This window comes from Aptenodytes patagonicus, chromosome 4 (genome assembly GCF_965638725.1).
Source record: "Aptenodytes patagonicus chromosome 4, bAptPat1.pri.cur, whole genome shotgun sequence".
In the NCBI taxonomy this organism is placed as follows: Eukaryota; Metazoa; Chordata; class Aves; order Sphenisciformes; family Spheniscidae; genus Aptenodytes; species Aptenodytes patagonicus.
In genome coordinates, this window is record NC_134952.1 from 50,338,290 (window position 1) to 50,350,500 (window position 12,211).

The following is a 12,211-nucleotide window of genomic DNA, read 5'->3' on the forward strand; positions in this document are numbered from 1 at the left end:
AGGTTAAACGATATTTAGGAGTGCTAGTCTTGTACTTAAAGACAGCATTACAGAAAAACCTACCATTCACACTTCCACAAACTGGGATGCTGTGTATGAACACCCTCTAAATTTATTTTTCTCCTCCTTTTTTCCACACCATTTAAGAGCAGTGGTCTCAAAAATAAATTCAGATATTTAAGACATGGTAGTCTTTGCTGGGAGACTATACAATATTGACCTCAAATATTCTGTTGATCAATAAGAATCTGCAGACACTGACTCAACATGAGCTCTCCCATAGCCAGCTCAGCACATACTTCTAATTCAGTGTGTAATTACAGCCAAACACTGTAACTGGCTGATATTCAGAACTCATGCTAGGGCACTGGGTAGCCTAAAAAAGCCAGATAGCATGAGTTTGTAACCCATCAGGTTTTTAGCCAATGGCAATCTCCATGGCAGCCCAGCAGTCTGAGGTGTGTGTTTGTATTTTTTCCCCAAACTTCCATATTCCCAGTGCTTTTGCCAACAGTCTGGATTCAGCGTGTTCTGAAAATGCAGATTGAAAATCAAAAGCTTCCAGATGCTGAGGTATGGAGGCCAGCTGCTCAGAGACCTACATCACGATCTAGATTTCTCGGGACTTTTTCCTGATATATAATCCGGAACCAAAATGTTGGAAGCATCAGCCAGAACAGGATTTCCAGGACCAATAGCTTCTTGTGACAAGGGCAGGCCACATGGTGGAGAAGCCCAATTCTCGAACTGTCCATGTGGAAACCTGACAAGCACAACTGTGTGAGAAACCTGCCTGTGATTCCCCGATTACAGTCAAACCCAGAGCCTTTCTATAAAACATTTTAGATTCTAAGATTTGGCACTTTCCTACAAAATTCAATTCCACCTGCAAGCTTCTGGTCGTCCCTGTTTATGCATTTATTTATTGGAGGTTTAAACCACTTTAGACTGAGCATCTCAAAACAAATCAGCAGCTTCGAATACCATATGAAGTATTTCTAACTAATATGCTACTTCATATGTAAGGTAAATATGAAGCCTAAATATTATTTTGCAGTGTTAACAGCTTCAGCATGCAAAGAGCACCATGCTTACACATAGCTGCTCAGAACAGTAATTTAGAAATCTAGATTATAAATAAGATTAAAAAAAATAAGACCCCAGACACCTAAGTTCACAGTTACTAGATTTGGCAGTTCAGCAACCATTGGCAACTTTGGTACATACCTCTGGGTAGTTCAAGTTTTAAGATATCTTTAAATCTGAAAAAGCCTGGAAGATTACCAGACTTCAGCAGCCAAACATTTTTTCAGCCTTGGAGCAACCAGTTGTCAATATTTTACTCATTAGTGCATGACCAACTAAGAAATAATCTAATATCTGATTTTTTTTCTGTCCCTTTCTCATCTCCAGTATTTGAATTCTTAATGGATTTCCAATGACTACATTAGTATTTACAAACCGTGCATACTTGTGGCCCTATTTCCTGGTAGGAATGCCTCCTCCCCAAGCAACTTACAGTATCTTCACGTCCAATTTTTGATTTCTTGATGCTTTTTTGTAAAACCTCTTTTTTCTGACTGCTTTCAGCAAACTGATGAAGGAAACAAAGAACAAAATCAACCTATTTCAGTAACATATTAAACATACTATAAAATGTATATACATAGACATATATTTAAATAAACAGGTGGATATACACTTTTAAGTATATAAATTGATATATATTTATAACTTGTGTAATAAAAATAAACACAAAATAAATACAAAAGCACCCAAATATAAGTCTGAGGCTCTCAATCACAGAAAAGAATTACAGGAAGCAACTTTAAGCCTAAGAAATTTTCACTCCTGTAGCACATAATCATGTTAGGTACTGCATGTTCAGCATGGGACCAAAATCCTATTTCATACCATAATCTGGCATCTCTATGCAAAGGACTCCATGACATGGAGGCTTTGGATTAGATGATTTCCTTTGGTCCTTTTCCAGGTCTCCTTATTCAATGGAAGCAGTGACAAAAGCTGTAGCAGATCCACCTGCTCAGCTGCTGATACCAGTCTTCCCAAAGTCTGGTATGCCATTGGCATGGCCCCAATCCCTTTTGCATACTGGTGAATAGAAGCTCTATAGCTCAAAGGCACGTAAAGCCATAGCCCCCTTTTTCTGTGCTGCACTCACACTGATAGACTTCAGAGTCCCCTTCCTTCAGGCCTGAGGCAGAGGAATCTCACAGAAGTCACATCTCACAGGGCTGGTGTGAATACTCTCTCAATTTTCCTGTTACTCCAGGAGGAATCATTTGTAAAGAGAGCACTCTCTCCATTAACCTGCCACCCATCTTGAACCAGGCCCTTCCAGTTTAGTTGGAAGTTTTCCAGAGACACTTTGGAAACTTTTAGCTGAGCAGGATGCATGACTTGCCCCTCGGGGACACAATACTCAGCATTAGCCAAAGCACCTTAAATGAGATGAATGAGAATGCAAAAAAAAATTTCTAATAAAATATAGTTTGGAAACTAGTTGCTGCATTTGAAAGGGAAAAAAAAAGAAACAATAGTATGCTTTGTAAGTACTCGCTCTTTGGTTTAGCTTTAAGATGTTCTGAGCACCAATCAGGTAGAAAACTAGTATATCAGACTAATCATGAAGACAAAGGTGGCTGTCAGAGCCCATGTTTCATTCTGCCTTCCCCCAAAAACCCTCATGTGAAGCCTCTACTTCCACATTCCCTTTCTCACTGATGATCCCACTGAATGGAAAAGCATTCCTAGATATTTCTTGCAATCCCTAGCCTTAATAATTTAACCGTATCATTTATATTTTTGTGCAGCTGAAACACCAAGACCACATTCATACAATGCAAACAGAACTGTTTTGGAGCTATAATCACTTCTCAATTTCTATTTAAACTCATGTTCAGTCTGTATTTTCAGAAATACGTATTAAATGTAAATGCATAATAAATATCAGGCAGAGCTTACTGCCAAGTCTTAGAGATCAGCCATAACAGTAAAAAGAAACTCCATATTAATGGTCCATATAGATTAGGACACAGCCCAACTGCAGCTCACTGCGTTTAGGGGTTCCTTTTATAGCTCAATTTTTAAAAATTAATTACTCTTTCTGGATAAGCATGTGTTCATGCATGTGTGAGCATACATATAGACAAGAAGGTCTCCTTTTAAAAACAATGTTTTAGTTTTTCTTCAGTTTATATAGAAATTACACTAATGGTAAGGCATATATAATTTGGGGAAAAATACGTCCAGCTGTTTACGCATTGCTTTTAGTGCAAGTAACCACAGAGGCAGTGTGGGTTTCAGTATGTGGCTTGAAGTACACCAGCATTTTGATTTTGGTGGATAGTTAAACAGTACTCTTTCTGGGCTTTCCACAAAATTCTTGAAAAATTGTGTTAGCCCCCACATTATGCCGTACTAAACAGAAGTATACAGTTCAGAAGAGGACAAGTACTTAGGTGCAGTTTGCAGTTCATGAAGCCCAGGGAAGACAAACACCAGGGCACACATCATTCAGCGTACCTAACAAAGATTTTTTTTTCTGGAACAAAACTCACAGAGGAAGCATAGAAGCCAAGGAGCTTATCTAGGCCCACATACCACAAGCGCAAAGAATAAGCCTATGGCCTCTCCTGCAGAAAGCATTAAGGTGTTGCTTTCTCTGTTTTTTCATATTCATGAAGTTCTTTAGGAATGTTTCTGCATTCTCTAAAATGGAAGCACAGAAGGAGCTCTCAGGAAACTGCAATAAAATCATAAAAGCTGGTTTCCAGCTTGGAAGCATGTTTCCCAGTATGGCATCTTACTATTTTCTTGGCTCTCTATATTCCACAGCATTTAATCATGAAAGAGACAGTAATGACAAACACGGAGAACTACAGAAATTTCTTAGATTCTGACCTACATAACATGAAAGGTTGCCATGCCACAAGGTTAAAAGATTAGATGATCTTCCTCTGTCTAAAAGCAATGATGATTTTTATACAATTTTATTCAAGATTTTGCTTCCTTCTCTCACAGATTTTAATTTCTTGGTTTTTTAATTCCGTCTTCACAATCAAGAATTTACAAAATAAAATGAAACCAAAGCTCTTTGTGTATTATTTAGAAGTCACAGTGGGTATTCCCATGACAACAAATAAAAGATGAGGATAAGGAAAGGAACAGCAGAAGGAAGCGAGATATTGGGAAAAAACAAACATAGGACAAGGATGCAAAGGGCAAGGAACAGATGGCCAGGGTCTGTGCAAGGAATCTATGACGATGGGAGAAGCGGGAAGGCTTGGATACAGAGGTGGGAACACAGCTGCAAATAACTGAACATGAAAGAAGGAAAGACAGTCAAGCAAGGATAAAGGAGTCGGAGAAGGGATGAATACAGATGATACAATACTTAATTGAGAGGTAAGGGCAAATGGCAGATGACAGGTTATAGGGCATTAGAAGAAAAAAAAAAAGCAGAATTTGCAAGTGTTGTGTATGTATGACAGCACAGGATCACATCTGGCCAAATACAGTGACTTACTTTCCCACTCCCCAGCCATAGAATAGCCTGATTGCAAAGAAGCACAGTAGCAGATGGAAGATTTCAATCCTTGGAGCAATCTTGGTACATTTTTCAAGGGAATTGGCAAATAATTTCTCAAGGAACATTAACCACTCAGAGAAATCTGACTCCTGTCAATAGCAGCGAGATTGATCTGGAGAAAAAGCTGCTTACTGTCTCCACTCTATGTTTCTTAAGAGAGATGTCAGGGCTGACATATGAACAACCTTCTGACACAAGTGTAACTGACCAGGTGTGGAAAACAAGTACAGAAAGAGATATTCTACTATGCTAGAAAGTTTCGTGTCTCCAGTCTGTCTGACTGCCTCGAATCAGGACAAGATTAAGCAAGATGCAAGAAAGCTGGAAATATGTCATCTAGGGGAAAGCTGTTCAAAGAAGGAGGGGAGACTAAATAATTAAAAGTTCAAAAGTAAAAAAAAATTCTCTCCAAGAGCATTTTCAGTGTTTGCAACACATGGTGGGAGCCTAGAAGACAACAGATTAATGAAGTAACTAACTAGCATCTATAAAACAGAAGAGTTGGGAAACAGTTCCTTTAATTTTACAGACCACTGCGGTCAATTAACTGACCACTGGCCTAGCTTCAACACTAATTCAATCCAAAGTCCCCCAAAGGGATGTTCCTTCTTACTTTGCAAAGGTCTCACAATGTTTAGCTATACATATGTGCAGCGGTTTGCACGTGCCAAGTGCTACGTGCTGATGATAACCATCAGTTCCATCACAGGCCTTGGGGTCTGGTTTCTATCAAAGGATACAGATTAGATGTACACAGGTAATTTATAATACACTATGCACGCATTATTACTAGGGTTCCAGTTTTGCAAGTCGGTGATGTACATTTGGAAGAGGAACGTTTAACCCTGACACATAACAGCAGCAGGTTTCATTTCTCTTCCTTCTCAAAACCTGCCTGATGCTGTCCTAGCTCTACATGACTGGATTTTTATTCTCCAGCAAAAGTTTTGGTTGGTCATATTCCTTCTGGTTCCTCGTTCTTAACCACTCCAACCACCAATATCCCACCAAACATGTAGCTTGTCTCCCTAGCATATTAAAATATCTACAAACCTGGTGTAAGCCATGCAAACACAGACCCGAGTATGTACACTGGACAAGAACCAAGCCAAGGTTTCATATGCTAACCACCAAGAGTATTCACAGCTGTTATCCCACTGTCATTATGGTCTTAAAGAGAAATATCATACGCTCAGTTTCTTTCAGCCAAAACACTCAACCAAAAATGGTATTCAAAACTACTGCTATTGTGAGCACCACTCACTGTGGCACTACAGAAGAATTCAAGACATCCATTTTTTAATTGTTTGTAACTTTGCAATGTTACTTACTTTGGGTTCAAAGCTCACTATGCTTTGTTTCAGGCCAGAGGCAAAGGGTTTGTTTGCTTTTAGCTTAAACAAAAACAGTTCAAGGAGTTTTAGGGTGACATTTGCAGTAGATGGGTGTATTTCTTTCCTATGTTAAACCTAACCCACCACTGAAAAACTTAAATGGAATTGACAGAGGGCATGGAGAGAAAGTACTTCAAAGCATTCCTCTAGATTTTAAAGAAACATAAAAAAATTTGAAGCCAGAAAGTAGACTAAGAGAGTAAAAATGCAGAGATTAACAGCCAAAGAACAATCTGAAAATATTGAAAACAGACCTGTTGTGTTAAAAGAAAGGCATAGAACATTACTAAAAGAAACCGCTCAGCAATCACTGTTGACCAAAACAATAAAACTTAAAAGAGGGGGGGGAAGGCACATTGATGTGCAGAATTGCTTTCTAAAGTACTACACAAAGTAAGCATACAACTACTTCTTTTACATATACAGTCACAAATACATACTTGCCAGGGCCTCCAAATACACAGAAGTAAACTTCTAAGTTAGCTAATTATGCTCATAGCTGAGTAGAGTGCCATGAACTGCAGTATTGTCACTTCTGTTCTGCTCTCAGGATGCCTGCGTACCACTCGTGAAATGCCATTTTTGCATATAACCCATCCAGTGAACTGAACTACAGCAGGAGCAGGTCCCAGGTTCACTGGGGCTTTAGTCAGGGATGTGATGTACTCTTAGTGAAGCACAGACAGCAAATACGCGCTTGTTATGTAAATACAACCAAAAGACCTTTTTCTTTTTTCTTTTAACATTTGTGAAAGGAAGAGAAAAGCAGCATGCAATGCCTTACCCCAAGTCATTACAAGTCACTTCAGCAATATGAAGTAGGGAATGGTGTTTGCTGGGAATTAAAAGGAGCATGAGAGAAGCAACTGGGAGACTGCAATGGTTCAACAAATACAGGTAAGAACAAGAGTAGAGATTAAAGCAATATAGAATAAGAATTTTTATCTCTGAAATCGAAGAATAGACAACATTTTTAGAGCAAGAGAGCACCATAAAATGGATGGGAAACAGGCTGTAGAAAAAGTGAAGAGACAGAGTTAGGGCCCACCATATTTCTGTACTTATAAGAATTTTTTTTTCTTAAATACTTCATTATAGGTATACTGGAGAAACGTTCAGTACAAGAACTCTCTTCTCTTCATGCATGCTACAAATTTTACCATAAAAAGATTACTTCATTTTTAGTGCAATCTTTGAAAGAGCCAGTTCAAAAACTTGGAAGAAGGTAGGGAATAAATATAATTTTCTGGAGAAAAAGGAGACCCGAAACAAGTTATATTTGCTATTCAAAATGAAGGGCTGGTGCACTGATTCTTTTAAGTGAATAATACTTGTTCCAAAATATCATGCTATTAATTCTGCCAGTGTGCAAGTTCTATATTTTTTAAAGAAGTACTGAAGAGGTAACGAGTGGGTATTTTTTAGTTTTGGATTGTAACTTATGTCAGTGATAAAAAAAGAAGCATCAGACACTCAAGCTAAGTGAGTGAAGTTTTTTTCAGGGGACTAACTAAACAAATATCTGACTCTCCATACAATTGTCTGACAAAGCACGATAAAGATTCTCAAAGAAAAAAGAATTCTGAAGTTAGATCTCTGCACTCATAAGCAGTATTTATATGTTTTGCTAGAGTATTCATGTAGGTAATACTGATTTACTAGCCCGTCCCACAAACACAATCCATTTTGTGTTTCAAGATTAAATTTAGGCCTATAATCCTGATTTATATAGCATGCTAACACAAGACTGAAATATGACATGGTAAATTAGGCATGGCTCTATTGTCAGGTCATGTTGAGTATGACATGAGTCCTTCTTCCTGCAATTGCTTTTGGATGAAGAAAACAGAATGTGCAGGGTATCCAGAAGAAACAAATGAGGAATTCCCCCTCCATTGGAACCTTCACCCATCCACGTACAAACCTTATATTGCTAGCTGCAGTTACTATATAGCAACAGTCTTTAAAATAAACCCCTCTACATTAAAAGTAGCTTTTAATTCAATTATTTTCATCTTTTTAGATTTGCCATAATAGTTAAGTTAAAGTTTACTTAGAGAAGATGTCTTGCTGTGAGCTTTTGTTCTTGCTTCATTCATTTGCAACACCATTTGGTAAGTACTAGTTATGCAACAGAAAATAACCACTCCAGGCTGATCTCCTTAATAGACAAAAGGTGAAAGAAACAGTTGTGCAGGCTGAATGAAAGAACTGAATTTCTCTGGCTGCTTTCAGAGTTGGCATAATTGGCACGACCTGAGGGACAGATGGCTGTCTACTCAGATACAAATACCAAGTATGCCCAATCAACCTAAAAAAAAAAAAAAAAAAAAAAAGCTGAAACGCCTCATTCTTCAACCCTGTTTCACAAATGCAAGCAGCCTAATAGGGAAAGCTGAAAGAGCCAAAAGGCATTCACATAACTGACAGAACTATAGAAAATTTTAATATCTGGACGTGAAGGATGCTTGTTACTCCACATTAGCGTATTTACTAAAGCTATGAAGTTCAAGGTGATCGTTAACAGGTCTGTTCAAGGCAGAAAGAACACTGAAAAATATTTTCCCTTGGAAAGAAAGGGAGAGAAAGAAGAAAAGTTCTAATTTTTCCCTAAAGGGCTTTTAAAGATTGCTATCCTAACCAGCTGAGCCATACACGGACAATGCCTTCAGGGACTAAGCAATATTCATCTGATATTCCCTGAGCTCAAGTCCTGCCTATAGACTACAAAAACCAAATCAAAACTTTATTCCACAGGCTTTAAAAAAAGCCCAAATTCTACACTGAGATATTGTCAGTAAAATAAAAAGCCTCAGTAAAATACATCTATCAAATTTCAGAGTTTTGACAGCACTCTTACATATTCATTCTTTATGCCAATTTCATCGTTTTTAAGTAATGCTCAGACAGATAACCGTCATCTCAAATTCCTGATCCAAAGAATAGTCTTTGATGGAACTACCATGCATTCAACAATAATGAGCTGTTTGACTATGACAAGAAAGACCTTTCCTCTGAAGTTTCCCTGCTACAAACTAACTTCACACATTTTGGTTTTATACTCTGCGTTTTTATTGTTTTTATTTCATTCCTTTCAGAAGAGGAAAATGCTATGAAGTGAGACATATAATTGCATGCTAGTATTTTTATTTCTGCATGTATGCTAGTTTTCTGAAATAAAATATGCTATATCAATTGAATGACAAGATTTTAAGGTGAAAGTCAAAGTTCAAATTAAGTAAGATTACAACTCACTGTTTCCATCAAACCCAGCTTTGAATGTAGTATTGCCTCCACCTTATCCCCAGGCTGGAAGCTCCTGGCCTTACAGCAGAGAAAAATTTAAAGGTTTGCCAGACAGGCAGAACATCTAAGCCTTTAAACTTTCTCAGGCTGCTGGGTTTCTGCTGATACGCTGAACTGTCACTCAACCTGCCATGCCTACTGTGGGGCATGGGAAGATGTGCAGGGCTGCATCTGTGCCTGGGCTTCTAGAGTGAGAGCCCCATGTTTATTCCCAATTTCTTTGCATTTCAGATCAACAGTTTCATTGCAATGCCAGGAATGGAGCCAGCAGCCAGTATGCAAGCCTCTTCGAAAAGGAAAGGTAAACTGTGTTTACACAGTTATGACGTTACCTAAAAAATTCACAGTTTCACAGAAAACACTGTTAGAAAAAGCTAGTATTTTTTTCCTGCTTTATATCAGAATGAATATATAATATACACTACTGGGGCACAGTAACAATACATCCTTTTTAATGTAGTAGGATTATTCCTTCAAACCCACTTTGTATTCTTTACAGTTACATTTACTACAGAGCCAGCTTTTTTTAAAAAAATTGCTCTTAAATCATGCCAATTTTAGCTTATGTTCATCAAGAAGGCAGGAAAGGAAAACCTACACAGTTCATCAGTACACAACCTTCACAGTTGCCATCAATCTAGTTACATATTAACAGCTAGTAAAAGGAAAAGCATGAAATTCAACTAATGAACACCAAATTACGAGGTTGCTGAATTCTAACAGAAGCCTCCAGAGCACTGTATTTTTAGAAGTCTGCCATGACAGCAGTAACTAAGCATACCCTCCAGGGCTTTGCAGCATGCCATTAAACATAATTCCAGAAGGCTCTAATAAGTTACAGCATTAGAAGAGTATTCTCTGCTGGACATTTTAGGACTTACTAAATTCACAATCATTTCAAGACATCAACATTTTTTAAATGCAAGATGCAAAGAGGTAACAAAAACCCTGGACTGCTTCAAATAAAATTTTATTAGCATCTTCCAGGAGACTGATCCAGGGAATAAGCTTTACAGGATCAACAAACAAATAAGCAGAGACATAATCAACATATTCTCCATGTTTAAATGATGCAAATTCTCAGCCGCTTGCTTTTAGGATACTTCGTACTGCTACAACTCCCACTGGATGGTATGAAGTTAGCTAGTCATACCATACGAGCTTTACAGTTGGCCATTTCTTTATGTGTCTATAGTCCTTTATTTCAAAGAAAACATACACATCTGTGAAAGGCTGCAGGCTGAAAATAGGGAGGGGTCACTAATTGCCGCTGTTGGGAGAGTCATTACTATGTAAGGGGGGGGGGTGCGGGGGGGAAGCAAGCCAGAAGGGAATGGAATCACCCAGCAGATTGGGGCTGCGGATTATCAAAACAGCCAGGCCAATCCAAGGAACAGTAAATAAATAAATAAACAAAGTAGAAAGCTAATGAGATGCCCTCAAATATGAAGGAAAAAGGAAGGCCCAGTCTGGACATGGGAAGACTGCCATAACTGCTTAGGCAACACGTTGGGATCCTGCCTATGTGTTACAATGGGCATTAAAAGAGAGAACTCTTCAGCGATTAGACTTTTATTTTTCCTGGAAAGGGACAATTTATTACTTTTTCTGCAACCCAATAAAATTAAATTGTAAGCATACATATTAGAGAAAAATGTCTAAATAAATAATTCCTAATACAAGTCACGTGTATTAGTTGCAAAAGTACTGATGTATTTCTCCGGTTTTAGAGGACAATTCTTTAACTATGCTATCTATTCCCTAACACTCATAAAATTCATACTAAAAAGATAGCCCTAAGCTTTTCTAAAAGGTATTTCAGCAAAGCTTAAGATCATGATAAACCTTAAGACACTTTATGCATGCAAGTCCTTTATGTTCAATAAATGAAAAAAGTATTTTCACAAACATACTGAGTGATGAATTACTACAGCTGTTCAATTGATCATAATGTGAAAATCTTGCACCCAAAAAATAAACTGTTCTATCAAAAGCATTAGGCCACGGATTCCAAAGTTGTTGCACATGTACCTCTAGGGATAGCCCATCACTGCCATGAGGAGAAAAAGCAGTGAAACCCTGCATTCAAAACCATCGACAGAGGCTGAAAATTGAAATAGAGATCTGAGGTGTGTAAGGAGCTCTCTTAAAGGCTGATACACCATCCACTGAGGACACTGCTACGAAGCAATGCAAAAACCTTGCTTCACAGCACTAGGTCCCACAGGCACTCCCTGGCTGATTCAAAGCACCAACCAGGGTACACATCTTGTCCGGCATCTTCAGCAATGTCACCCGATTCCAAGCACCATCAGGCCTGTTACCCCTCACTGAATATCTGTTATCTCCACGGATTTGTACCTCAGTTCAGGACTGATTACTTTAAGCCAGCCACCTCTGAGCATTTGTACCTACTTGCAGTCCAGAATCGATCTTCGAACTGTGTAGAAATATACTGACAACTGAGTGGGTCAACTGGATCAAGGAGGAGGCTGCTCCTCCTTGGAGGAGGCAGAAACAATGTGGACAGCAGAAGTTTCTTGTGCTTCAGCCAGTGGTCTCAAGCAGTCTCTATTCAGCAACTTTCCATGCAGTAATCCAGTCACAGTATTTGAGAAGGAAAAACATATCTATCTAAAAGGATAGAAATAAACCAAGCTGCATCTTGAAAGAACTTTCTAATGGTTAAAACTCGAAATGTTCTGTGTGCATTTTGAACAATAAGATTCTCTCCTTTTAGTTATGTTGTCAAACATCTCCAGGAGGCTTCAAGCCAGATTACTCACCAATATGATTATTTTTTTCCATTAACTATTTTCAAACAATGTGCATTCCTAATGAAAGTATTTCCTAATATAGCATTCCCTGAGTTTTTTTTTTTTTTAATAAAATAAATCCT

At 38.2% G+C, this 12,211-nt stretch overlaps 1 protein-coding gene across 1 annotated transcript in view; it reads right to left on the bottom strand.

The window, feature by feature from the left end:
* The window catches only part of MND1 (meiotic nuclear divisions 1), a 43,142-nt gene that overhangs the window by 19,242 nt on the left and 11,689 nt on the right, over window positions 1-12,211 (bottom strand). The window contains exon 5 of the mRNA XM_076337627.1: window positions 1,520-1,594. Within this exon, the coding sequence (XP_076193742.1) occupies window positions 1,520-1,594 (75 nt within the window). The remainder of the gene's footprint in view (window positions 1-1,519; window positions 1,595-12,211) is intronic.